Genomic DNA, 26,463 nt, shown 5'->3' with positions numbered 1-26,463 from the left:
CTGGGGGGAAAAAACACAACATTTAGGTGTTACGCACACACCCCTGCCTGCTGCCTTCCCTGGGGACCTACCACAGCGTGAAGGCAACTGGTAGCAGGAACGATAATCTTGAAGTAAAGACCCTGCTTCCAAGCCAGCCCAGCTGGGGAGGGCAGGCAGTGCTGCTGCAGGCCACTGCTACGGGATTTAGTGACCTTGCACCAGATAAAGCTTTTTATCTTAGCGGATGGACCCCCAGGGAAGAAGCCTCCACGCCACACAAATACACGTTTACGTACAAGCGCACACAGCTGCACTAAACCTGCAGTTATCTCCTGGCACAACAACCCGCTGCAGCAGCACACGGTATCTCACCCTGTTTGTCAGTGCTTCTGTTTCAGCTTTTCAATGAAAACTGGGCTCCGAACACTCATGACACCCCTTCACTAACCACAACTACACCCAAACCACCAGCAGACTTCGGCTGCAGCCATTTGCAGACGCAAACCCTGCCCACGCCAGTGCTCCCGCATGCAGGATCAGCATGTCTTTGCCTACCGGCAGCACCAGCTCTCAGCCTGGGAGGGCAGCTGCCCAAGGCCAGGGCACATGCACACCCCGGGGACGCTGCCAAACCCCATCAGAAAAATTGTGTGAGAGGAGGAAGGGCACAGGCAAGCAGGCAGCCTGCAGCAGGCAGGCTCTCCACACTGCGCCGGCACCACTTGAGGGCAGAGAGAGACTGCTGCATTCCTGCGTGCAGCAGAGCTGGGTGGCTCCTCGGCTTTTCCATAAAAGCAGGGTTCGCCGCATCCCCATCTCCTGTTGCCCTTGCCTTCCCCATCGCCATCACGTCCTGTCCCTTGCTGGAGGAGCATCCCCTGAGCTGGACCAGGGCGCAGGGTACGTGCAGGAGCTGCGGCGTGTTGCAGTCTCCTGTTGCAAAGCTTTTTTTTTTCCCCTCCCGGACTCTGCACTGCAGTGCTACGTTTCCCTCTCTGCACCTTTCATTCCCGTTTCCAGGCTGCGCAGTGCCCGGTCGGAGCTTTGTTCTCCAGGCACCCCCACAGAGCCGAGATGCGCTGTCACTCTGCACCAGCGGCCACCCGACAACACCGCGCTCTGCAGGAAGGACTAAATGGGGCCGTTTGTCCTCACCCGCCCCGAGTGCCGCTGATCCGTTTGCATCAGGAGGCAGCACAGGGCCAGCAGCGTGCCCAGGACACCGATCCTAACCCGTCAGCTCAGCTCCCAGCCTCAACATCTCATTCAAAAACACAAAACCAGCTGGGGGTAGAGGAAGGAGTCACCCCTTACCTGTACTGGACACGCCAGCAACGTTGCTGGGTTCGCTGATGAGATCCTGCATGACCGCCAGGACCCGGAACTCGTACCAGGTGTCCTGAAACACAAGCACATCCGTCACGTCCCCCACCACAGTTCCAACCTTGCCCAGCTCCTTGAAGACCCCAGCACAGGGGACCGAGCGACCCCAAAAGCTTCCCCAGAGCTGCAGCAGATGGTGCGACACCAGAGGTGCGGTGTGGGCATCTCCCTGCTTACCTGGGACAAGTCCTTGGCAAAAAACTCGCTCTCGGTCCCCAAGATGCCGTCGTCCAAGATCTCCCACCTCTCCGCGACACGGAACTCCATGATGTAGCGGTCGATGGGGAAGCTGTGGTTAGCAGGAGGAAGCCATGACAAGAGGACGCCTTGCTGTGTCCGGTTGGCTGTTAGGCACCTCGGTGGGGTAACCAACACCAGAGGCTCTGGAGTTGTTACAGGGAATGCTGGAGACAGAGCAGACGGGACAGGGACACCTTTGGGATGGGGCGAGGGGAAGCGCAGAGGGTGCTCTCCCACGCGTGCCCCAGCAGCAGCAGCTGGACCACCGCGGTGGTGGCCATTCCCACCTTCACGAGTTTAGGGCACGTCTCAGGCACGTGCTCTCTTATCCAGAGACATAAAAGTGGCTTTCCAAAAAAGCAGGGGACTAACAATGCAGTGAGTCCAAGAAAAGGGGCACAGCATTAGAAAAGCCTCCTGCTTCCTGCCACCTCCACCCGAGACGGCCCCAAGGCAGGTACCAGCATGAGGCCCTTTGTGATAGCTCCTGCTCTGAGCCGCACGCAAGCGATTTTGTGCTCTATTAATACCTCCTGACCCCAGCTGAACTTAAGGAAGATCTGAAAAGTGACTGCGCTACAGTACAGCTCTCCCACGCTGCTTCTTAGGACAAGCTTTCAGGAGCCTCACGCATCCAGCAAAGCCTACAAGCTTCATCCAGGACCCTCCACAAACTATCTTCTAGGTGGCTGGAAACTACTGCTGCTGATCACCATCTCCATCCCCAGCAGATAGGACACACGGACCAAGACAAAGGGCCACTTCTCCCCACGCACCTCCTGAACCCCCTTCTCCCCACGGAGGACCTACCTAGAGTGTTCACAGTGACCACCTCACTGAAGGAGCTGGTGCCCAGCTTGTTTTGAGCCAAGACACTGAACTGGTAGGCAGTCTCCGGTTCCAAGGTATCCACCAGTAGCCAACTGGAACCAGCTGGTACAGGGAGAGACAGCCAGTCGTGGGGGCCAAACTGGGCTCTCTTCATCCTGCCAAGAGAAAAGGAAGCATCCTCAGGGAAGGTGCCTTCGACAGGGAGGACAAAGAAGCAGCATTAACTTCTTGAGTGAGAATGGAGCTTTCCCGAGCGATGGTTTGGTTTGACAGCAGCAATGTGTATGGACGTGGGGCAGCCGCTCGCCACCCAAGAGCTGGCTCAGGGACGGCTCACACGAGGACTGCCAGGCATGGGGCACCGTCCCGTTGGGCCACACCAGCATCCCCCAGCTCATACGGACACAGCTACCAGCCCTCCCCGCTGTCCTGCACCGCCTGCACCCTCTGAGCAGGATCAGGGACAAAAGCAGTGCCAATAGCCCCACTCGGGGGTTATCTCCATCAGATTCCCATGGGCAAAAGTGGCAGCTGGTGCATTTCTACTCCGGTGAGTGCTGCAAAGGGGATGGCTGGAGCAGGAGATGGGCCCTGTTCCCAGTTATACCTCGATAGCTCCAGAGCCAGAGCCAAGTTTTCCCTCAGCTGTAGCCTTGTACATGCAATCCCACAAGACACATTTAACTAAATCACCGGTTTTGCCATATTTGCACAAGTTGGGGGCTGCCAGCACAGCCCAGGGCATAACTGGGGGTTCAGCAGTGCAGCAGAGGTACTTGTGAGGAGCACAGGACAGGTCTAACCCACAAGCCCCAGGCAAAAAAAGGCTCCCAGAGCCATGCCAGCGTGACCCCAGCCCACGCGAGCGTGCAGCCACCTCCACAAGCCGTAACCCCGCCGCGAAGCACCGCGGCAAAAGGGCCCCACGGCCCGAAGCAGCATCACCGCGCTGCGACGATACTGCAAGTATCAGTAGAGAGATAATGTAGGGAGTCCCAGGCCCTTGCTGCAGGTTTCGGTGGTGTCTGCAGAGGATTTGGGAAGGATTACTGCAGATGGACTATTCTGCATCGGGAAGGGGGCATTTCTGTAGCCACGGGCATACAGCCAGGTAAATCCACCAAATAATATGCCCCTGTAAAGGGCAGTGAAGAAGCAGCAGCCCATCACCCTGAGAGGGTTTTCCTGCAGCATTTAACCCCACCGACCAAGCAACCCTTCTTCCCCACGCTGCTGCGGGCAGGCACGCAACAGCAAGGGGCTGAGAGCGGAGGGTAAACGCAGCACTAATTGCCCCCCAGGGATGGGAGCCCACCCGTGATGAGGGAGAGCACGCATGCAGGCGGGATGCTGTGGTGGCCCTGGCCATCCCTGGGGAGCAGGGTTTGCATTTCCAGCACCGACAACCGCAGAAGCGGGAGGGGAGCACGAGCTCCACAGGAGGCAAAGCCGTGTTTTGCTCGAGCATCCCATAGCTAGAGCAAGGAGGAAAACACACAGATGCCCAGCACCATCCCAGATCCCTGGTCTCAGGGAGCAGCGCAGCCCCCAGGGCTCACACCCAACCTTTCAGGCAGGATGGGTCTCTACCTCCCTATCCCTGTAAATTCCCTCAGGCAAGCTTGGTGCTCTCCCCATGCAGGGTCTGGAAGAGCCTCGAGGAGGCAGGAACCTGGCAGCAGCAGCTGTCAGCTCCCTCCAAGGTGACCACCTCCTTCCCAAGGACGTTTTTATCAGAGCAAAGTCTGCACCGCTCCGCTCGCTCCCTCATTTTTCCCCTCTGCTCGCTCCATTCCTTCTTTTTTCCTTCTCCCAACAGACTGTCCAGCCGCAGCCTCAGGCTGGAGCAGAGCAGAAATTATTACAGGCAGCATCTACCCTCTCTCCACGCTATCAGCAGTCTCCACTGGGGCAAATTAAGGCAAGGAAGGAAAGAGAGAGCGAGGAGAAAGGCTGAAGAACGCCAGCCCAGGGCTGGGAAGGGAAGGCATCATCCCCTCCCCGTTTCCAAGGCCAGCTCTTCAGAAGAGGAAGCCAAGAGCAAGTGCAGAGCCCAGAGAAAACCCTGACTTTGCTGCAGCTACATTTCACCCTCCCCTGCCCTGGGGGAAAGCCAACATCCCCATTGTGGGGTGGTGGGATGCACCCACTGGCTTTGGGTAGCGCAGGCTGGCACGGGAGCAATGGAAGCAAAGCCCCATGAGGCTCAGAGCTGATTGTGAACTCAGCTGGGATTTAACCACCTCCAGAGAGCCACACTGCAAGGAGAGATCATTTCTGCTTAGTCACAGCTCTTCCAGGACGCACTCTATAAAGGTGGTATTTTCCATCCTCTCTCTGGCTGTTAAGCTTCATAAACAGTTTATCTTGAAATTAGATGCCGGAGGCAAAGTTACATGAATGCAAAGCATCTCCCTTGTACCATAAGCAGAATAAAACCTGCTGGGGCAGATGGAGATACTGGCTAGCACAGAAGGGAGAAGAAACACAGGAACTACGTGATCCCACCACCACCCATCTCTCCGAGGCACCGAACGGGAGCTCAGCCCTGCAATGCCCACGGGCGTAGAGGCGGGCAAGGCCACCCTCACCACCCTCCTCCCCCTCGGCTGCTCGAAGCTCGGGTCGGCTAGGAAAGAAAAGAAGCAGAGAGCAAAGCATGCCGGGATGACTCACAGAGGGCCGTACCAAACTGAGAAAGTCTGCTCGTATCCACCGTCGTAGCCGGGCTCCCAGGAGACGTTGGCAGAGGTCATGGCGACCACAACGTGCACGCTGGTCGGGGCGTGAGGGCTTGTGCCTGCGGAGGGAGAGAGAGGGGTTAAAGGGGAGCAAGACCACGCCCTGGCCGGCAAAGTCAAGGGGGCTGCTCCCAGCCATGATTTGAGGGGATTCCTCTTGCACCAAGCAAAGACCACGTGGAATTTCTGCTAGAAATAGCAGCAGGACAGCTGTGTCCACAGGCAGCCAAAAATAACAGAGCAGAAAAATGCACCTCCACCAGTAAATAATGTTTAAAGGAGGTGTTGCTCTTCACGGGAAGCATCCCCACCTCCTGCCTTGCCCACGCACTGCCTGGGGGACTCTACCCAAGGACCCGTCCCCCGCCCTGCCCGTACCTACGACGGTAAGGTGGGTGCTGGCAGTAATGCTTGCGACGATGTTGGTGGCGATGCACTCCCACTCGCCGTGGTCGTCCTTGCCGAGGGAGCGGATCTGCAGGGTGCCGCCGGGCAGCGTGTTGTGCTTGCTCCTGCTGGGCTTCCCTACCTTGGGCAAGGAGCAGGGGTGGGGAGCCGGGCAAAGAGAGAAAAAAAGACACGACTCAGAAGCGGGTTGCGGGGCAGGGCGAGGCGGCGGCGGGGTCACTAAGCTACCTGCGCGGCCCAGGGGACGCCGCCGGCCACCGGCAAGGGATCTGGTCTCTCCGGTCGTGGCAAGGCAGCCGGTTCCCCCGTTTTCGAGAGGACCTGGCGGGGCAACGCGAGAGGCACGGGTCAGGGAGGCTGATGCTCAGCGCTCGCACGCAAGCGGAAAACCCCACGGCACTTGCACGGACACCGAGCCCAGCGCCGGGGCTCAACCTCCAGCATCCAAAGCTGAAACTGCTGCAGAGGAAGGTGCACCGGCCACCCCCAGCAAACACCCTCCCAGGCTGGGGAAGGCACCACCTGCCCCAGGGGATGCCCAAACTGCCCCTCAGCCAGCGGCAGAGGAGGGGCAGGACCCTTCACATCAGAGATCTGGGCTGCAAGGGCCCCACGGGGACACAGGAGGATGGCGTGCGTGGAGGTGCCCAGGAGCTCTCAAGCTGAGCAGAAAGATGGATCTTGTAACAACTCATGTCTACGCCCATCAGCCAAAGTTGTGCAAACCCCACGTTGTCCTGAGTCCTCTTCAGCCGTTCTTCATGCAGAGGTCTCTGCTGATCGACACGGGGACCCACGGTTCGATGCCACACAGGATGAGCAGAGGAGCAGACAGGCACGTGGGGTTACCAGTGCCAAGCCCAAGTCTTCAGGAGTCCTTCAAGAGACTGGTCAGCGCTGCTGGGCTGATGGGGACTGAGGGAGCTTGCTCCTGCCACTGGGAAACTGAGCCCAGCCCAAGCCAGCCCTGACTGGAGTTGGGGGGGGATAAGCCCAGAGTCGTGACATGAGGAGGACCGCCAGAAGGCATAAGAGGGGTTGAAAAGAAACCTGAGTAAGAATGGGGAGGGGAGGGGGTTTGGGGAGAAGAAAAATAAGATGGAGAAAAAGACTAAACAGCCAAGAAGTTTTAGGTAGGTCACTTGCAACTTGTGCAAATCACCAACTCGTGCTGGTAAAAGGAACTCGAAGAGATCCAGCACCTCACACCACAAGGACTGAGGACGGTGCCCCTGGGTGATTCAGGGACCCCGCTCGCTCTCAGGAGCCCTAAGAAGGGGACAGGACATTTGGAGAGATGCTGGCAGGGGGACAGAGCCTAGGAGGTCCCCTGCACGGTGGCTTTCCTACGGGAGCAGTGAAGGTGGGAAGCAAAGGGCAGGCTGGAGGAGGACCGGGAAGCCCCGGCTGCTCCCAGGCTGTGCCACCACGCCAGCTCCTACCCTGCTCTACAGAAAGGGACATCCTGAAATCATCGTGTCCAGTCCAGCATCATTAAAACGGCTTCTTCCCAGGCTCTTCAAAGTCACGGGGCAGCAAAGCAGCTGCTGACCAGTCCAGCCCCTTGCCAAAACACAGCCAAGAGACCCCCAGACACGCTCCAGTGGCACATCCCTTCCCACCACGAGAACGGGGCTGCCGTGTCCTGCCGGTGACCACCTCGCAGGCCGGCGAGGAGGAGGGTGTCCTGTGGGCAAGCACTGGCGAGGAAGAGGAGGGCGGGGGGGGCTGGGGCAGCGCTCAGCTTTGCAGATGCTGCCGTGACGGTTTCACGGGATTCAAGTACTCGGTGGCCACAAGCCGGGTTTCCCCCACCCACCTGCGGGACAGGACGGCAGTGGCTCAGCCCAAAGCGAAGCAGCTGTACCTGCAGTTTGTTCTTACCGGGACAGAGTGTGGCTTCTCTGTCTGCAATATTCACCAAAAGCCAAAGGCACTGCAGATTTGTCTGGCAGGCCGGGTACCTTTCTCCAGGCGATGATGGGAAAGGGGTCTCCGGCAGCAGCGCAAGGAATCAACAGCTCCCTCCCTGCCTCCTGTCTGTACTCCCAGCCTGGTAGCACCGTGAAATAGGGGGGGTCCTGCAGCCAAGAGAAAAGGCAAGGAGCATCAACCCACACCAACTCCCACCACCAAAACCAGCCCTTTTGCAAAACAAACGAAACTCCGGTTTGGGAAAGGGTGAGGCATCGCGAGCAAAGCCGCGGCGGAGAGCGAGGTACACCAAATTATACGTCCGGAGGGAAGTTTTCTCTGAAAAGCCGCTGCACTAGGGCATCTTGTTTAAGTTTTAAAGAGGGAAACGGGGAAAAAAAAACCACCCACATCGCGTCAGACATCAACCTGATTTCATCAACTCCGCAGCCGCCTTAGCGGATGCGCGTGTCTATGATACACAAAGCGTTATTATGTGAACCTCAGCGAGAGACCATGAATCACCGCCTGCAAGCACGGGACTTTTTGTTCAGGGAAGGAAGAGGCAGCAGCTCCCACCCCAGCCGCACCGGGAACTGCACTGGAAGCCCAGTGTGCCTCGGGCTCCGCACGCAGCAAGAGCACGTGAAGCATCTCTCGAGCTCAGATCATCCATTTATTAAAATCCTCTGTGAAGCCAAGCCCGGGTCAGCAGGGCTAAGCGTTTTGTTGGCAAAAAGACCATCCCAGGGACATGTTTCCTCAAACCACCCCGGGTCCAGCACTACCAAAGCCTTATACTCCTCATACACTGGGCATGGCCCAGCCTGTGCCGAAACCCGTGCTGCTGCTCCGGCGGGGCATTTCCATGACACACACATTGCAAAATTCACGTTAAAAAAGCCTAATTACAGCGCGAGATACCTCTGCAAAGCACGCACGCCTCCACGCCGCCCGGCCCGGGACCCCAGCACCCCACGCAAAGCTGCAGCTCTTCTCAGCACGAGAGGCCACAACTCCTGGCAAATATGCCCGGCTGCGGAGCGAGGATTTTAGCAGGCGAGTTACCTTCAGTACCAGTCGGGCAGGGGGAGACTGGCCCATCGTACCCAGGGCGTTATAAGGCACACAGGTGTAAGTGCCGAGAGCATCTTCGGTTGCCTCCTCTATCCGGATCGACCCGTCTTCCAGCAGGTTCCAGCCAGAATACTGCAACAGTGAGAAAGAGGGAGCTGACTTATCCTTCACCGCCCCCTCCCAGTTTATTATTTTCCCTTCAGCCAAGCCCCCCACCTACACCCAGGGCGGCTGTCATGTCCCTGGGAGATGCCCAACTCAATTCCCACCATCCAAGTCATCTCTTCAACTGCAGAGAGGGGGAACAGGGGCAAGATCAGCCCGTCCAAAGGCAGCCCTCCTGGGAAGGGTTGCCCTGCTCTATCCACGCCCAACAACACGCAGGTTTATCTTGTGGCTTCTCTCCTCCCTACACGCAGCCAGGCTTCTTCCAGTAACCCAAAAGATTTAACATCAGAATCTATCGAACCTCAAGTAAAACTCGTCTTGGTGGCACCAAGGAGACAACTCCACCTCAGGAGCTGAGGGCACCAAGGATCAGGAACCCACAGCAGCAATAGGTTTAAATGGAATTAAAAAACTTTGGATCGTTAATATTTAAGCAAAAAAATAAAACACTCAGTATTTTAAATTAAATATTTAATGGCTAATATCCTTGCTCAGACTATCAAACCATGATTATAGGAAGACAGAGACTTGTTAAAAGGGTCTTTTAACCATCAGTTGCCATTGGGGGAAAAAAAAAAAAAAATCAGGGCCATCAGGAGGTGACTTTAGAAGGAAGCAGGCATTAGGTCTGGGAGATGTAGACAGCGCGTCTACAGATGCCCTGGGCTCCACACAAGAACCCGAATTAACTCTGCCCACAGCTGATAAGGAAAAGCAGCGTCATCCCACCCACGGGGCTTCCTCTCTCCCGACGCGCGGGGTGCCTGGCGATGCTCACTGGCATTTGCAGAGGACGTGAGGGTCCAAACCCCTCCGTGCCCCCACACGTCCCTCCCCCGGGGGCTTCGTTACCTTCTCGATTCGCAGGGGACGTCCGTCTTTGTTCCACTTGACCAGCGTGACCGGGGGCTCTGCCTCGACCGGGCAGCGGATGTATCCGTGTATCCCGATGGGAACGTAGATGACAGGGGGCATGTTCACCACGCGGGCAGGATCTGGGAGAGCAGCAGCACCACGTTAGCACGGGGAAAGAGCCCATCTCTCCCCCACCACCCGGCTTCAGAGGACCTACATCGCTTTTATAATGAATTCCAAACCCCACCACCACCTTGGTTGCCGCAGGCTGTTATCTCCAGGCTTGCTAAACACAAATCCGCTGTAATACCTCGCATTTCTGGGAGGCTTTACTCAGGCCCAGGGTATTCCTGCCTGGGGCTCATTAAAAGTTGCGTTTAAAAAGAAATATTAAACACGTCTGCTGCCACATCCACACTGACTCGTGTCCTGCTGAAGCCCGAGCTGCTCCACCACGGGATGCGTACGAGGATGCACACCCAACAAACCACCCTTTTTTTTTTTTTTTTTTGGTTTTGCACACCAGCCATGCAAACTATTTCAAATCCTGAGCCTTAAAACACACCAACTGCAGCAACCGAGATGGGAGAAGGGATCCGTGGCCGGGCTGCTGCAAGCCCTTTACCTCCCTGTCTGTTTGTACTCGCAGCTCGTGCCTCATCGAGGCTGGGTCGCGCTGAGCATCAGCCACCTCCACCCTTTCCAACAGGATGCAAAAAGCTTAAAATACGTACCTAACCCCCACCGCGCTGCACCACCCACGCAGAGAGGCGTCTCGCAATCCTCCAGTCTAGAATGTGTCATTAACAGTGCTTCTAAGAGCTTTTTAATTAAGTGCGAGTGGGTTGGAGAGAATCTAGACTTTCTTTAATAAGAAGCTTTTTTAAAAAAAAAAAGTTACCTTTAATAAGGAGAGCGAGTATTTCTACAATCTTGTCTAGACACCGGCAGCGCAAGGTTATGGGAAAATCCTGACGGGGCTTACGCTGCATTAAGGGATGAACTCATTATTTTGGGGTGCAGCATCCCTGCGCTGCTGATGCAAAAACACAAAGCCAGGGGTAAAGGTAAAGTGTTTAGGAGGAGGATGTGGGGCTGCCCTCTCCCTATTGCCTTCCTGGGGCAAAAGCTGCCAACTTTGGGAGCTCTGCTCCCTCCCTGCCAAAACATAACCCCAACCTCTCCCCGAAACCGTGTGCCCCCAGCAATGGCACCATAACCCAGATTGCCGAGCGCTGCCTGGCTTTACCCTCCTCCGCTTAACTCCTCCTCTTAGGAAATGTAATCAAGGGCTCTGGCGGCGTGGGAGAGGGTAATGGGATCGAGCCTTTCACTACTAGGTCACTGGCTGGGGGCCAGCCTGGCTCACTAATGACCTGGAGCCATGTCCCCGTCCAACGGCTGCCTCAGTGGGAAGCCTCCCTCTCGAGGCATCAGCCCTGGGACAGATGGGGAAATTTGCTCTGAAGGAAAGGGGTTTGCAGCACAAAAAAGCCAAGTACACCTCCTTGCACCGAAGCCTCGCAGGGTTGACTGAACAGCAGATTGTCCAAACGCCCTTTTTCCTGCTATTTTTAACAGCTATCAGCCTTGATGAGTGGTCCTGGATTAGCGGCAGGGCAGATTTAATGCCCTGAGGCTGCACGTTTTCCCAGGAGCTGCCCAGCCATGCACATCCGAGCCCCGAATCAGGCTCTGCCTGGGCACAGCACCAGCCACACCGTGCCCCTGCCCCTCCAGCCATCCCTGTAAGGGAAGGATCGCACCCACCAGCCCTTCTCACAGCGGCTCTGCGCCGGCGTGGGGCTTCCCAGTAACCAGCACCGGGTCTACGGGCAGCAGCTCTAAGGCAGCCTTCAAAACACAAGTCGTGAGCCCACTTTGCTCAAGCCTGTTTTTCATTATAAAATAAAACCACCGCAGTCTTTGACAGCAAAGCAATATTGCAATTGTGAGCGGCAGCAATTGAGGCCATTACTGTCGAATGCCACGGGACGCCGGTGGCACACTACCCATTACCGCCCGGGGAGCTGGAGAGAACAAGCGTGGGAAGCAACGCTCCTGCTACAGCCCCTTCTCCTCCGCTTGTTTAGATCAGTTACTGCCTGAAAAATATGACACGCAAAGCCACCGAGCTCACAAAAAAACCACGCCGCGGGAGCAAGGCCGCATAGTAAATACCGAAAAATACAAGCAGGTAGTTGAGACTGAGAGCCCCGATCTGATGTTTCCCTGCCTGACACGACGCAGCCGATGAGGACGACGTGCTGGCAGCAGTGGTGGGAAGATGCCCACCTCATCAAAAACCACTCCCAGCAGAACGGTGCTACCCAGGATGCTCAGGTTATTTGCTTTCTCGTTGCCCACACCCCACAAGCACCCATGGGATGCTCTCGGCCTTTTGCTGAGGATGACTGCATGCTCATCCGAAGGCTGATGTCGCATCAACATGAGCCTCCCAGCATCACAGCAGGACAACCCATCCCCCAGGATCGGGCCCTGCTTCCCGCACTCACACTGCACCGTCAGGTAGGCAGAGGCTGATGGCGAGCGGCCCAGGCTGTTGCTGGGGATACAGGTGTATTTTCCAGCATCCTCTGGCTTGACACGGAAAATGATCAGCGTCCCGTCGATCAGGATCCGCACCCGCAACTTCAGGTCGCTGCGAGAGAAAGAGAGAAAGAGGATCGCAGGGAGACCCAGGGTGGTGGCCCCAGCACAATCTGAGAGCAAGAGGAAGAGGAGGACATGCCACCCTTCCAGCTGCAAACTCAGAATCACAGAATCATCATTGGAAAAGCCCTTGAAGATCCTCCAGTCCAACCATGAACCTCACACTGACCGTTCCCAACTCCACCAGATCCCTCAGCGCTGGGTCAACCCGACTCTTCAACCCCTCCAGGGATGGGGACTCCCCCCCTGCCCTGGGCAGCCCATTCCAATGCCCAACACCCCCTTCTGCAAAGAAATCCTTCCTAAGAGCCAGTCTGACCCTGCCCTGGCGCCGCTTGAGGCCATTCCCTCTTGTCCTGGCGCTGGTTCCTTGGCTGCAGAGACTCATCCCCCTTCTCTGCACCCTCCTTTCAGGGAGTTGTAGAGGGCGATGAGGTCTCCCCTCAGCCTCCTCTTCTCTAAATACTCCCAGTTCCCTCAGCAGCTCCTCATAAGACATGTAATCAACTCACTTCTTGAAGTAGACGTTCTCCTCCTCCCAGTACCACAGGTAGGTGAGGTTCCCGGGGTACGCCTCGGCCTGGCAGGTGAAGAGCGCATCCTGGGAGATGTTGACCGTGATGTTCTCCGGAGGGGAAACGATGAAAGGAGGTCCTGGAGGGAGGAGAGAAAAGCGTCACCCCCACCAGTACAACTGTCCCCACAATGGTTGCTCGGGCTCAGCTCCATCACAGCATCATCGGCTGGGGGCTGGAGGGCTCCGGGGCTGGCCCTGACCCCGCTGGGATCACAGGGCTGACCTCGAGGATCTGTTATTCCCACCCCTCTTCCCTAATCTCTGCAGCTTTGGGGAGGGGACCCCGCACCCGTGGCACACGGCTTTGCTTCTCCCAGGACACAGGAGCTCCCCCCTGCCTTCATCCCAGGCACGTTTCCAGGATCGCATCACCCGCAAGAAAAATCCAGGGGGAAAACAGCAAAGTGCCAGGAGCCGGCAGCGAGCGTCCGCAGCTCGCCACCACGGCGAACGCAGAGGACACCCTGCACTCCTCTCTCCCTGCCGGTAGCTGTTGACCTAATTAAAGATTTATTTAATAAAAGAAGGAGCGAGGAGCGGGAGGCCTGCCATGCATCACCGCTATCTGACGAGGCGCTTTGTGACAACCTCAATCTCTTCCCCGTTTCCCGAACAAAACCGAGCTGCTGTCGGGGCCCAGCTGCTCATCGGCACCGCGGTGCCCCAATTAAGGGGATTCTTCCGTCCTACAAACGGGACGCAGAGCCATGGGGCACGATGCCGAGCCCACGAGGCTGGCGGGTCGCTTCGGGGTGGCACCACAGCCCCGCGATCCGCGGCGTTGTCCCCACGGAGTCCCCTCGCAGCCCGCTGGGGACAAGGTGGAGGGGCTCGGGGTGTCGGGGGGGTGAAGTCTCACCTTGAACGAGCAGGCGCGTGGTGTGCACTGCCTCTCCCTGGATGCTGTACGCCCGGCAAGTGTAGGGACCCCTGTCCTCCCGGCTGATGGAGAGCACTGTCAGGCTCCCGTCGCTCACCTGGAGATGACAAGGGAAGACCCTGGAGCGTGGGCAGGGACCCCCCAGGGTGGGGCGGGGGGGATGCGCCCTAGCCCCGGCTCAGCACCCTCCCTCCCCACTTCCCACAGCAGAGAGCTGCCGGCGCTTTTAAGGGCGGATGAGAAGCGGGTTTCCCCGCTCTGCAAGACTTCGGATATTAATAAACCAACACACGCTCGACGCCAAGGGGAAGGGGAAAAAAAAAAATTAAAAAAAAATAAAAAAAATAACCCTCGCAACGTATTCATCTCCCGCAGAACTGGCAGGCAGCAGACTCCAAACCGCTCCTGCCAAGCACCCCGGCACCATCCGCGTTTCACACCTCACCAGAGCATCCCCTGCTCCCCACCCTGGCGTAGGGTATGAGGGGGAGACCCCAGCTCGGCCCCCGCGGGGCCACCTCCCAGGTGCAAGAGGAGCAGCCGAATTCCTCCCCAGGACACGGGGGGGGGGACCGTCACCCCCGGGGCAGCAGCCCCCACCGCGCACAGGGAGCCCTGCTCCCAGCCAGGCTTCTCCCCCCCCCTCCCCACCTCATTCTGCCTCATCCTTCTATTTCAATTAGTAACAAATGATTCCTAATTACTCTCATTAGTGCCTGCGCTGATTCCAATGCCTGATTTACCAATTACAGCTCAGGGGGGAATCTCTGCTCGGGGAGCCTCTGGGATGCAAAGAGGGTCCTGGGAGGGGGAAGAAAATCCTCCTTGCCCAACCCCTCCCTGCACCCATCCCTGTCCAGTGACACCGTGTCCCCAGGCTGCAGCCCCCACCCCATCTCTGGGACCCGGCACAGCAACTGGCCCCCGGGATGAAAGTCCCCAAGAAGCAGCAGCGACCCCGGGGGGGGGGGGTCTCCAGCCTGCACCAAGGGGCAGCAGCGTTAGAGGCAGAGATGGGGGTGGGAAACGGGCATCTCAGCATGGAGAAGCGCTGAGAAAGCACAGCAGGCTCCAGGCTCGGCGGAGCTGCGGCCACCATGGTCCCATCAATACCATCCCCACTGGCGGGACGGCCAGGAGCCCCCACGATAGCCCCCGCCACCCACCTACCTGGTACTTGCCATTGTCACCCAAAAGGTCTCCCTCTTTCAGCCAGGTGACGATGGGCTTGGGGTTCCCAAACGCCATGCAGGTCAAGGTGACGCTGCTGCCTTCCTTCGCCTCGACGTACTGCGGTGGCGTCTCCGTGAAAGTGGGGGGAGCTGCGGGGCAGGGGGAGACCGCCGTGACCCCCCCTGCATTTTGCAGGTGGGTCTGGGGGAGGGCGGCACAGGGACAGAGGGGAGGCTGCTGCCTACAAAGGGGGGACACGCCACGTGTCCCCAAAGGCCAGCGGGGCTGCAGGGACGGGGACAGCGGCTGTCACAGGGGCTGTCCCCGGGGAGACGCGCTGAGGGCACCCCCTCCACGCCACACCGTACCCCAGCCCTGTCCCCTCTCCTCCCCAGAAGCTCCGGGGCACGGCACCATGTCCCCCCCCCGCCACCCCGCTGCACATTAACTTGCTATTGTCAAAACACGGGAAAACGCCGCAGTGCAGATCGAAAGGCTCCTTCCTGATTAAAGAGGCTGGCAGGATTACAGCCCGCCCCTAATTACCAGCGGTTGTTAAAGCCCACTTTCGAGGAAGACAGGTTGGCAATTTAATCTGCTCGGGGAAAAAAAGAATTATATTTTGTTTCTCCCCAAATGATTTTTATTTTCCCCTAAGAAAATTAAGCGTTGTAATGCGCTGGGGGAAAGCCACAGCCTTCCCCCTGAAAGCAATTCCTCAGGCCGGGAGGATTACGGTTATAATTTTGTTACTAAGTCCTTGCGTGCCCCATGCTGCATAAAACCCAAAAAGCAGATAATTTTGTAAAAGGGGTCGAGCCTGGGGTGGGACAGTGCTGATGGCCACTTCCAGCCCCTCTGGCCAGTGGTTTGCAGGATCCGTGCATGCTGTGGAGGTGAGGCAGGCACCATCCTCCTCCTCCTCCTCCTCCTTCCCAAGCCCTCTGAGCTCGTCAGCAGGCAGGGACAGGGCTGGTGTGCTGATGGCCCCGCTTGCAAAGCTCCTGCTCACTAATTGGGCTCAATTAGGTGGCTCTGCTCTGTGCTGCAGCTCACCCGCCCCCCCAAAGGGTAAATTAATTGTTCAAGGTCAGGCAAGACCAGCGAGGAGCTGCCGGTGCCCATTTCTCCTCTCCAGCCACCCCACTGCAGCAGGAAAGGCACAGCCCTGCTGCTGGGCTAGAAATAAAGACCTCTCCTGACGTGGAAAATGACAGTTTGCTAATTAGTTTAATACGCAGCCTTAATAAAATGAAAAAGTAATTTGAGTAAATCTGAATTTCAAGAAAACAAAGATTTGATTTCCTGATCTGTTTGTTAAGAGGAGATTCATTCCCAACCCTGCTTCTTGATGTCTCTCCTTTAAACAAGCTCTGCCTAATTAAACTGCGGGATCCCTAATAAAAGTTTGTCCCTTTTTAAGTCACGCCCTGGCTGGAGCAGTCAGCCTGGATGTCTTTGGGCTCGCTCATCTACAAGACACAGATACCACTGATGTCCAGCGTCCATCAGAAACCAAAGGGAAACCCGTCTGGGCACTGGGACTGCCCGCAAGCATCGCCACGGCCCCTCGGTGATGCTGCAGCCCCCCCCCCCCCTGCCGATGCCGCAGCCCGGCTCACCGTTGACCGTGAGGTGGACCCAGCTGCCGTTGTGGAAGGTGTCGTACTGCTGGTCCAGCATGAGCACTTTGCACTCGTACCAGCCCTGGTCCTCAGAGCGGACCTGCTCAATACGCAGGGAGGCTTTGTCGTGCAGGCTGGCCCGGCCTACGGGGAGAGCATAGCCATGGGCTCGGTGGCCCCCGATCCCGCATGATGGCCACCCGCCACCAAACCAGCCCCCCCCGGAGCATCGCTGCAGGGGACACCTGCGCTGCAGGAGCTTTGAGGCCAGGCAGAGCCCCACCGTCCGCGGTTTTGGGGCTGGTTGAGCCTCACGGCACGCTGCTGCCGGTGGCAGCCGGCCGGCCATGCGCTCGCCCATCTGGCGAGGAGGGCAGAGCAAGCTGCCACGGCCAGGAGAGGTGCCTCGAGCGGCGTCTGCCCGCAGCGACACCGGCCTTCTGCTCCCGGCCGGGGGCTGGCGGCGGTACAGCCGGCAAGCAGGTGTGCCCCAAAGCTCTCCCCTGGCCTGGGAGCCTCCCAAAAAGCAGCATGGCCCCGCCATGACCCTGTGCACAGCCCAGGAAACTGGACCGGCAGCAAGGCAGTCCAAACCTCCACCCCAGCCCGGCGGCCACTGGGCTCCGGCATCGCTCAAGCATGAGCTGAGTTTGGCAGGGCTCAGCCCAGGCTCAGGCGCTGGCATCCTCCCTGCTGCAGGACTTCCCAGGGGAGCAATTTGGGCAGAGGAAGCCCTGGCGAGCGGGGAACCAGGGTAAGACCCAGGGTAAGGCCCTCAGGATGGTGTTCTCCAAGGAATGGCATATGGAAACAGGCCTGTCCCACCACGCCACCCCACTCCAGGCTGGTCCACGTGGCTGATGGCACCTTGGCGAGTGGCCACGTGGGCTCTGCAGCTCCAACCTGCCACCTCCACCCGGCACGTGGCCCCAACACCATCCATCCCCACAGCATCCCAGACCCCCCCAGGCTCACAGCTGCTCCGGGGCGCAGCAGCCGCCGCTGCCACCACGCGTCACCCTGGGTTTCTCTGCCTCGCTTGCTCCCGTCCCACGCAGCCCAGCTGGCTCCCTAGCACTGCTGCTTAATTAAAACCAACTGGGTGGAAAGCGAGCAACGAGAGGCAGAGCTCGCGCGGTTTCTGACAGAGAAACGGGTGGAGCGGAGCCGTGCATCCCAGGACACGGCACGTCCCCCTCATCCCCCCTCTCCAGACTCACCGGCATACTCCGGGTCGACATGGGGAGGGTAAAACCCAAACTTGATGAAGATGGGGATGGGGACGCCGAACTTGAACCACTCCACGACATAGGGAGGGGGCTGCCCCGTGAGCGGGTGGATCACGTCGCATGGCAGGATCACGCTCTCGCCAGCACGAGCGGTCACGAACTCGGGCTCCTCCCTCGAGCCGAGGGCACCTGTGAGGGGACGAAGGAAGAAACTGTGGCTGATCCCGCTGTCAGACCCCGGCATTGGCGTTATCCAGAGGACAGGGACCCCAGAAAAGCCACATCAGAGATGACGCCTGTCCCCAGCCGCCTGGCTCTGCTGACGGCAGCCCCTGGGTCTCCCCTACCCCAAAACCAAGCGGGGGTTCCCCAAGCTCCTCCACTCAGTTCCAGGGCCACCCCAGGCCTCAGGATGGTGACCACCAAGTCCCCACTGCTCCAGGATGGCTTCCTACCCCCTGCGCTGGGGCCAGGGTGGTGCCCAGGGGGTTTTGGGGACACCCTGTTCTCAGCAGAGGGGGTGCATGGAGCATGCCTAGTGCTGCTCCCCATCCAGCAGCACCGTCAGGGCTGCCCTGCATCCCTACAGCGGGGAAAACGCTGCTTTTGCAGCCCCACTTGTGCCCCCGCATCCTCCGGCAAGCAGGACCGAGCATGCAGGGACCCACGGCTCTCCTGGGCTGAGCCCCCGGAGCAGCAATGCTCCAGCCAAGCCTGCCCATCCTCGGGTGTCCCCAAGAGCCTGAAACCCAGCTGCGACCTGCATGTCGAGTCTGGCACCCTGCTCCTCCCGGCTGGGGTAATTAAGCAGGGCTTTGGTCTCAGCCTCAAACGAAGGCGCTGCTCCACCCCGGCTGTGCCTCCCCGCTCAGCTGCAGCCTGTCGTCATCCTGCTCTCACCATCAGCAGCAAAGCTGCATCCTCAGCACGGCGTTCAGGAAAGGAGAGGGAGGGGAAAACCCAGGGCTGGGGGGAGCCAAGGGGGGTCCCCAAAACTGCAGGCGCAAGGTTCAGCTTCACATTTCCCTTCCCACCAAGGAAGGGACACCCCCCCCCCCGCCTTTTCCTGGCACACACGGCCACCGCCTGCTCCACGGGGGATGCTCAGGGAAGGATGCTTGGGGAAGGATGCTCGGGGAAGCACGTTCCCACTCCTCCGCGCTGCTCCTCAGGGCCGCCGGTGATTGGCGGCGAGTGACATCACCGCTTCCCCGCCGCGGGAGCCGAGCATCACCGGCTATTTTTGGCTCTGGCACAAGCGTGTACCCGCGAGAGGCCCGCGCCGTGCCACCCCATGGGCTCGCCGACCGAGTGGCCCCGCGGGAAGGGGTGTGGGGTGCACCGCCACCGAGGAGCCCGATGACCAGCCAGGCGTCCTCCGAACTAGATGGCAGCTGTTTAACTGAGAGGGTCAGTTAGCAGTGGGGAGGGGGACGCTGGGGTGCAAAGCTGTGAACCCTCTGCAAGGAGCAGAGGCTGCGTCGCGCTCAGCCCTGCTATGGGGGTCCCGCATGGCCATGTCCCTGCCTGGACCCCACCTGGGCGGTGGCATTGCTGTGCACACACGTGCCATGTGCACCCACACATGCACCCAGCTCCTGCCCCCCATTTTGCACCACCCTGACGACACTCTTGCACCTCTCCAGCCCTCGTTATCGCTGCATCGCCGATGAGCTCAGGCATTCGCAGCCTGTCAGCGGGGACGGTGTCAGCTCTCCCCTGCCACCCTGGCAAAGAGCTACCAGGACTTGTTCCGACCCCGCTGTGCCCATCCGGGGCAGGGGGCGTGCTGAGCTGCAGGGCTGGGAACCCCCCTCCCTGCCCATGGCCCCCCTGCACCGAGCAGGGACAGCGGCTGTCACGTGCTGCTCAAGAGCATCCAAGGACGCGTGCTTCCCCGAGCGGGTCCCCAGCACCTCGCCGCCTTCAAAGGGACAGTCCTGCTTTCCACGGGCAGCAGAAGATGGAGGGGGCAGCACCCCAGCCCCTTCCCGAGCCCCTCGCCTGCCCCAGCCCACCAGCTCCTGGGGTACCAAGGTGTGATCTTGGTTTTCAGCTCCTCAACGCCAAATGGAGCCTGGGATGCTGATGCTTGCCCAACTGGAGAAGCACGTTGCCCAAGAGGCCACCCAGATGCCCCAGGGATGGGTGTTGAGGAGTCACACCAGGAGCCCTACACTGGGATCCCCAACTGGCTCCCCAGCAAACTGCTGGGTGACATTCCCGGAGAGGGGACCAGCCAGTCACTCCGCCGGACCCATGCCTGGCCGGGACCACCCGGGCGTAGGAAAATAGGTCAGCCCCAGCAGCTCGCAGCGCCGGTGTCTGATCGCAAGGCCAGTGGGGAATTGCACGCACGGCTGAGCATCACCTCCCCACACGCACGGCCAACTGGCAGCCACGGCGGCTAACCAGCCCCCGGCTCTCGCCGGCTGCCACCCGCCCCACCACCGGTCCCCCTGCCCTCCTGTCCCCGATTCCAGAGACAGCAGGAAAGCACTGGGGAGGTGTTTTACAGACCCCCCCAACCTTGGGTCTCCCCAACTTCCCAACCTGCTAACCCTGCGCTCCCAGCCCCGACTGGGTTTTCCTTCCACATCCTGGCTGCTGAAGGCATGTGAGTGATGGAGACTGCAGCTCTCAATTCAAAGAAGCGTTTCTCACCCCCACATTTGTGGGGAAACGCTTGAAAACAATCTGCAGACGCCAGAAGAAACAGAGCGCAAACATACAAGGTATTTTTAAACCCACTTGATTTTTTCCCAGCCGAGTTCAGGGGGGTTTCAGGGCTCAACCTGTGGTTTGGAAAGAGGGTCAACATCAGGGAGCCGCAGCGGGGACGCAGACCCCAATTCCCCGCTTGGTGCGGGAGCTCACATGAAGCTGGGGGATGCCTCGTAAAGAAAAACAAGTAATCAACAGGCTTCGTCATCCAAGCAGATCCAGGAAAAATAAAAGCACGCCGCGTGCCAGGAGGCAAGAATACAAGATGCGGAGGTGGAGTTGAACAGCATCCCAAAGGGAGAGGAGGGAAAGCTGCTGCCACGTAGAGACGGTGCCACCACGGGGCTCCCCAGGATGGTGATGCCAAGGCTGGGAAGACCCTTGCCCAGGTCTGGGCATCTAGCTCCTCCCGTCCCGAGAGGAGAGAAATAAGGTGACATGGGACTCGGTGAAGCTGATGGTACCCAGCGTCTGGGGTGCGCTGGCTGAAGCGGGACCCTTCCTGCAGATGCTTCATGAGAAGGATGGGGCCATGGCAGAGCGAGTTTCCAAATGAAACAGCACTGCACCTCGGCTCGCAGCGGGGGAAAACACCGATCCCATGGCCAAAGGATGATGGTGAAAAGCCCAGGAAGGCCGCCCTGCCCAGCACACACCCTGGGGTCAGAGAGGGGATCCCCTCCTGATCCCCCACCCCAGGCACTTGCCCCCATCCTTGTCCTGCCGTGGGGACAGGCGCAAGGCCCCAAGCCTGGGGACCTCTCCTGCCTGGCGAGTGGAGACAAGATCTGCTCTGACACATCCCGCTCACATCGGCAGAGGCAGGAATCTCCGAGGACAAGGCCACCAGCATGGCATATGGAGGCCAGCAGGGAAGGAGAGCAGGCAGCCACAGTCACGAAACGAGGAGGGCAGCAACCACAGCCCAGGGCAGAGGACGGGCTGCACCCCCCACTGCAAGCTCAGTCCCCCCCTGCCCGCCCAGTGGTACCCGTGGCCCCCCGAGAGCATCCTCCTGTCCCCTGGCAGGGGGCAGCCCCGGGGACGAGGAGCACAGCCCTTGCCTCCTCCCCCAGCTGGAAAGCAGCATCTGGGCTTTCAGTGCGATTCCTGCGTTTTGAATTTTCCAGATGGATGGAGGGCGACGCGCAGGTCAAGTGACATGCCTCAAGGTCATGTGGGGCCAGCGGACGAGCGGGATCAGCTGCGAGGGGTGGCTCGGCGCCCCGTTCGCGGCGAGACGGCAACTTCAAATCCCATCCCTGGGGACAAGGGGTGTCCTGTGGGACCACCACCACCCTCCCCACGCAGGCAGGCACCCCCAGGGGAGTGGGGTGCCCCACAGCAGCCCCCCCACCCTCCATGGTGGATCCCCACTCCTCGGGCTGACACCAGTGGGACCCGTGCCCACCTGGGTGGCAGCTCACCGAGCACATGGCGCACAGAGGTGGAGCATGCAAGGAAATTACTTTGTCAGGGTCACTCCCATGTCCCCACTCCCACCTGGGGGTCCCCAGCATCCCCTCCCTCTAAACACCACCAGCCTGGCGTAGAGCATCCCCACAGGAACCATCATCTCCCAGCAACGACCAGCAGCTACCTGCATGCTCCCTGCGAGCTCACTCTGCTCCCGGGGTGGGGGTGGGGGGGAGACCTGCAGCCAGAGAGCGCTGCCAAGGTGCTGTGCCCTCCCCCCAAACCCAACCCAGCGCATCCAGACCCACACGGCCCCGGTACCCACAGGCAGGCTGCCCACATCGCCCTCCCCACAGAGCAGTGCGTACCCCCCCGATGCTTTCACAACCCTCTGACTGGTAACTGGGCTGCAGGCAGCGCTCCGAGCTGCCCGCCAGCAGCTCCTGAATCACGCTGTTCCTGGCTCAGGCAGCCCTCCCACCAACGCCAGCCTCTCCGTCATCGTGAAGCGGGAAGGAAGGGAGATGTTTTTCCAAAGGCCAGCTGGTCGCTCACGGCCCCCCCCCAGCTCGGGAGATGCCTACCGCAGGGGAAGGGAGAGGGAAGGGCTGCTCCAGCGGCTCGGCGCAGGGCTGGACCCGCTGCTCGCCCAGCTGAAGGGCTTCTCTTCCAGGCTGAAGCCACGACCTCCATGATGGAGGACTGGAGGTGAATGGGAGCTAACCCATCCCGCTGCAGCGCCAGAGGAGCTTGCAGGGTCCACCCGTCACCAGCGAAGCTGCATCTTCCAAGTCAAAAGGCATCCAAGCCGGGAAAACATCACCGCAAAAATCCTTCTGGCAAGCCAAGTCAACGACCAAGCACGCATCCCTCCCTGCCCCGCGCACTCCCATCCAACAGGTCCAGAGGAGCAGAAATCCTCTGGGGAAGGATGAAAACAGGAGCTGGGCCAACCCCCTTGGCCGCTCCCGGTGCCAAACCATCCCCTTGCCAGAGGAGAGCGGGGCCAAAGCCACACTGTATGCCAAAGTCAGTGGCTGCTGGTCCAAACCCCTCCATGGCTGAAGAGGCACCGGCCCTCGCGTGCGACGGCTCCGCGCCGGGAGCGAGCAGGGGACGCAGCGGCCACGGCGAGCCAAGGTCAGCACCACGAGCATCGCCTGCCACAGCGGCCGGGGGGAATCTCTTCGATGAGAGCCCTCGCCTGGGGCTGGCGAAGCCGAATCCTTCCCTCCTCAAACCGCGCCTGCCGGATCCGCCAGCAGCCCCGCTTGCCGTGACACTGCGTCACGCTCGTGGGAGAACAGAGGAAAAACCCTTCGGTGTCACGGCAGTGCCGGGAACGCCAGGAGGCCGGATCCCTCCTCCGACACCCACTCCCAGCGCGGTCACGTCCCGGCTCTCCTCCCCCATGCCGTAAGAGGGGATAACGCGCCCTCCTTCCCTCTCTGAGCCGATTAACGCCTGGAAAGCCCTCGGAGAGCAGGGCCAGGCAAGAGGGTTGCGTGGGGCCAGCGCTGCTGCACCCCAGCCTGGCTCTGCGAGGAGGAGGAGGCAGAGTGGGGAGGAAGGCCACAGCCAGGGGAAAAAACCTCAGCGCATGGCGAGAGCCCCAGCCCTGTCCCCGAGCGATGCGGGGTGGCAGCCCCTCACGAGGAGGGGACAGCAGTGGGGCAAGGGGCTGCAGAGGCCCGGGGCGAGTCCCGTGGGCTCCCCGTCCCCACGCAGCCCTCCTGTGGGGGCCGTGCCGGCCCGCAACGCCCACTACACCCAGCACCCACCCACACGTTACTCACAGCACGCTCATTCATCACGTACACGCCGCTCCATACGCGCAGCACCCCCGCACCCGGGGGGGGGGGGGTCCCCAGCACCCACCCACCCAGGCACCCGTTGGGGAGCCCCCAACCAAGTGGCTCCAGGGTATTTCCAAGTTCTCCGGCGCTGAACTCGCCGCTCTGCTCCTCTCCCAGGGCAGAGTGATCCCTCTACAAACCGCTGCTGCAAACCACCGCCTCGCCACGCCGCAGGATGCATTTCAGGCAGGCAGCAGCCGGCCGCTGCTCGACAGCGAGAAGGGGGGGCCCCATACCCCGCAAAAAGACAGCCCCATCCTGACTTTCCGCCCCCCCACTCCTTGCCTCCAAGGAGCCAGCTGCCAGGCAGGGATGCCAAGGGACCGTGGCTGGGTGTTCAAGGAGCGCTGTGATGCGGCGGGGGCTGCGGCACCCCGGTGCGTGCCGAAGGGGCCCCCCCCTCCCACCCCGCAGCCCACCCGCGCCCGCCGAGGCAGCGTTCCCCCGCGCCGCGGGGAGGGGAGCGGCGGTGGCTGCCAGCCAGGCATCTTCCCTTGCTGCTGGTGGCCACCGCATCCCCACGGGCAGGGCTCGGTGACACCCAGGGTGCAGCTCCCGGGTCCCGTCCTGGCGGGGGGGGGACCCACCGGGGTGCAGGGACCACCCCCAGCAGGGATGGGAGATGGTGCCGCACCAGCGGCAGGCAGCTCCCCTTCTACCTGCAGCGATGGCTGGGGGGGAGGAAAGGGGCTGGCAGCTGAAGGAAAAGAAGCCAGAGCAGGAAAATCAGGGTTATCCCCCGCCGCCGTCTCCCTCCTGACCTTGGACAACCCTGTGCCTCAGTTTACCCCGGCGCAGCAGCCAGCCTGCAGTGGAGGGGTGGGGGGAAGGAGGGCAGCGGGGGGCAAAGTCACCCCCAAACCTGCAGCCAGGCGCACAGGGGAAGGCTCCGAATCCTGCCCGCATTTCTCCTTGCCCAGTGGGCTACCCTTGCAGGGAAGGGCAAACGCTGCCCGCGCCCCTCGGAGCCGCTGCCCGCTGCTTCCCCCCGGGCTGGGAGAAAAAAAATGGGGGTGCAAGAAATCTGCCAGGGGCCACCCTGCCCGCTTCTCCCCCCGCACCCACCCGGGGGTGCTCCCCCCAAGGACCCCCCACCCTGTCGCCTTCTCCCAAAGGGAATTTCCAGGCTCCGGAACACCAAGCCCGGCGGAGGGGCAGGACCAGCCGCACACCAGCTCCTGCCTCCTAAACTTCCCGACTCGCGGCCGCTGCCCTCTGGGAGGTCACTGCAAAAACCGCCTGGGGAAGATGCGCCGGGCGCTCCCTGCTCCCCCCCCGCGCCATTCCCCGCCTTCCCGGGGCACCGGGGAATAAAGAAATAGCTGCAGCGGCGGCGCCCGGGGACACGGGCAGCGCTCGGTCCCGCTCCACGGGTACCGGGGGGCCGCCAAGCCCCGCCGGAGCCGCAGGGGAGCCGCAGCGCTCCCCCCCATCCCCGGTGCAAGCTCCGGGACGTGCTGCCCCCCCCGGTGCATGCTCCCCGGTGCATCCATCCCAGCCCGGTGCATGCACATTCCCCCCACCCCCGCCGCAGCCGGTACACCGGCGGGGGGGTTACGCGGGGGGGCCGCCGCCGCCCCGGAGAGCCCGGCGGACCCCTCCCGAGGGTATCCCGGAGGAAAACGGCCCGCGGCCCCACTCACCTTGGACGGGCAGCCCGCGGGCACCGAGCACACTTGCTACCAAAGCGGCCACATACCAAATCATAGTACTACCGGCCTCCGGTGCGCAGCATCTTCCGCCCGCCGGGCGGCCCGGCCGGGGCGGGGCGAGGCGGGGCAGGGCTGGCCGGGCCGGGGCAGGGCTACCCGGGCCGCCGCGGGGCTGGCCGGGCCGGAGGGGCGGCTCAGGGCCGGCCGCCGGCCGCCGCCGCTGCGCCCATGCCGCCGCCTCGCCGCACCTGCCCTCCGCCGCACGGCGCGGGGCGCAGCCTAGCCTGCGCCCTTTAGCGGCTCGGTGCCGCCCCCGCCCGCCGCCCATTGGCCGCGCCCCGGCGGAGTGGGCGGTGATTGGCCGGCGGCGCGGCCCGGGCCCGTTTCAAGGTGGGTTGGCGCGCGCGGGGCCCCTGCGCCGCAGTATCATGCGCACTGCCGGGAGCGGCGGGCGGGCGGCACGGCGCGGCACGGCGCGGCTCGGGGTCACCTCCGCCGGACGGTCACCTCCCCGCCGGCCCGGACACCCGCCTCGGAGCAGCGTCTCCCCACGGCCCCCTGATGTGCCCCCCGCACCGGCTCAGCGGCACCTCATTGTCCCCTGCACCGGCTCAGTGTCACCTCCCTGTCCCCAGATGTGCCCCTTGCATCGGCTCAGTGTCACCTCCCTGTCCCCAGATGTGTCCCCTGCACCGGCTCAGTACCACCTCTCTGCCCCCTGCACAAGCTCAGTGTCACCTCCCTGTCCCTAGATGTGTCCCCTGCACCGGCTCAGTGTCACCTCCCTGCCCCCTGCACTGTCTCAGTGTCACCTCTCTGCCCCTTGCACCAGCTCAGTGTCACCTCCCTGCCCCCTGCACTGGCTCAGTGTCTCTTCCCGGTCCCCAGATGTGCCCCTTGCACTGGCACCATGTCACCCCCTGCCCCCAGATGTGCCCTCTGCACCAGCTCAGCATTACCTCCCTGTCCCCAGACGTGTCCCCTGCTGTGGCACAGTGTCACCTCCCTGTCCCCAGCTCTGCCAGCTGTCCCTGCTGCCATACATCACCTCTCTGACAC

The 26,463-nt window shown here is 60.9% G+C and overlaps 1 protein-coding gene across 7 annotated transcripts in view; it reads right to left on the bottom strand.

The window, feature by feature from the left end:
* Positions 1-25,541, bottom strand: part of IGSF9B (immunoglobulin superfamily member 9B) — a 38,711-nt gene extending 13,170 nt beyond the window's left edge. For 4 of the 7 annotated variants that reach the window (XR_012626474.1, XM_074851118.1, XM_074851122.1 and 1 more), the window contains exons 1-16: positions 25,396-25,541; positions 17,748-17,945; positions 16,525-16,671; positions 14,900-15,051; positions 13,709-13,826; positions 12,785-12,926; positions 12,116-12,261; positions 9,597-9,739; positions 8,568-8,708; positions 7,550-7,666; positions 5,814-5,906; positions 5,556-5,706; positions 5,113-5,236; positions 2,416-2,591; positions 1,543-1,769; positions 1,297-1,381 (exon numbers count right to left, since the gene is read on the bottom strand). Coding sequence is in view for 6 of the 7 variants with exons in the window: in XM_074851118.1 (XP_074707219.1) it covers positions 1,297-1,381; positions 1,543-1,769; positions 2,416-2,591; positions 5,113-5,236; positions 5,556-5,706; positions 5,814-5,906; positions 7,550-7,666; positions 8,568-8,708; positions 9,597-9,739; positions 12,116-12,261; positions 12,785-12,926; positions 13,709-13,826; positions 14,900-15,051; positions 16,525-16,671; positions 17,748-17,945; positions 25,396-25,459 (2,224 nt within the window). In the remaining variant the exon portion in view is untranslated. The remainder of the gene's footprint in view (positions 1-1,296; positions 1,382-1,542; positions 1,770-2,415; positions 2,592-5,112; positions 5,237-5,555; positions 5,707-5,813; positions 5,907-7,549; positions 7,667-8,567; positions 8,709-9,596; positions 9,740-12,115; positions 12,262-12,784; positions 12,927-13,708; positions 13,827-14,899; positions 15,052-16,524; positions 16,672-17,747; positions 17,946-25,395) is intronic. The other 3 variants (XM_074851119.1, XM_074851120.1, XM_074851121.1) reach the window with 3 other exon arrangements.
* Between the last annotated feature and the right edge of the window lie 922 nt (positions 25,542-26,463).

This window comes from Strix uralensis, chromosome 26 (genome assembly GCF_047716275.1).
Source record: "Strix uralensis isolate ZFMK-TIS-50842 chromosome 26, bStrUra1, whole genome shotgun sequence".
NCBI classification, from domain to species: Eukaryota; Metazoa; Chordata; class Aves; order Strigiformes; family Strigidae; genus Strix; species Strix uralensis.
This window is presented reverse-complemented; position numbering and strand designations above follow the sequence as displayed.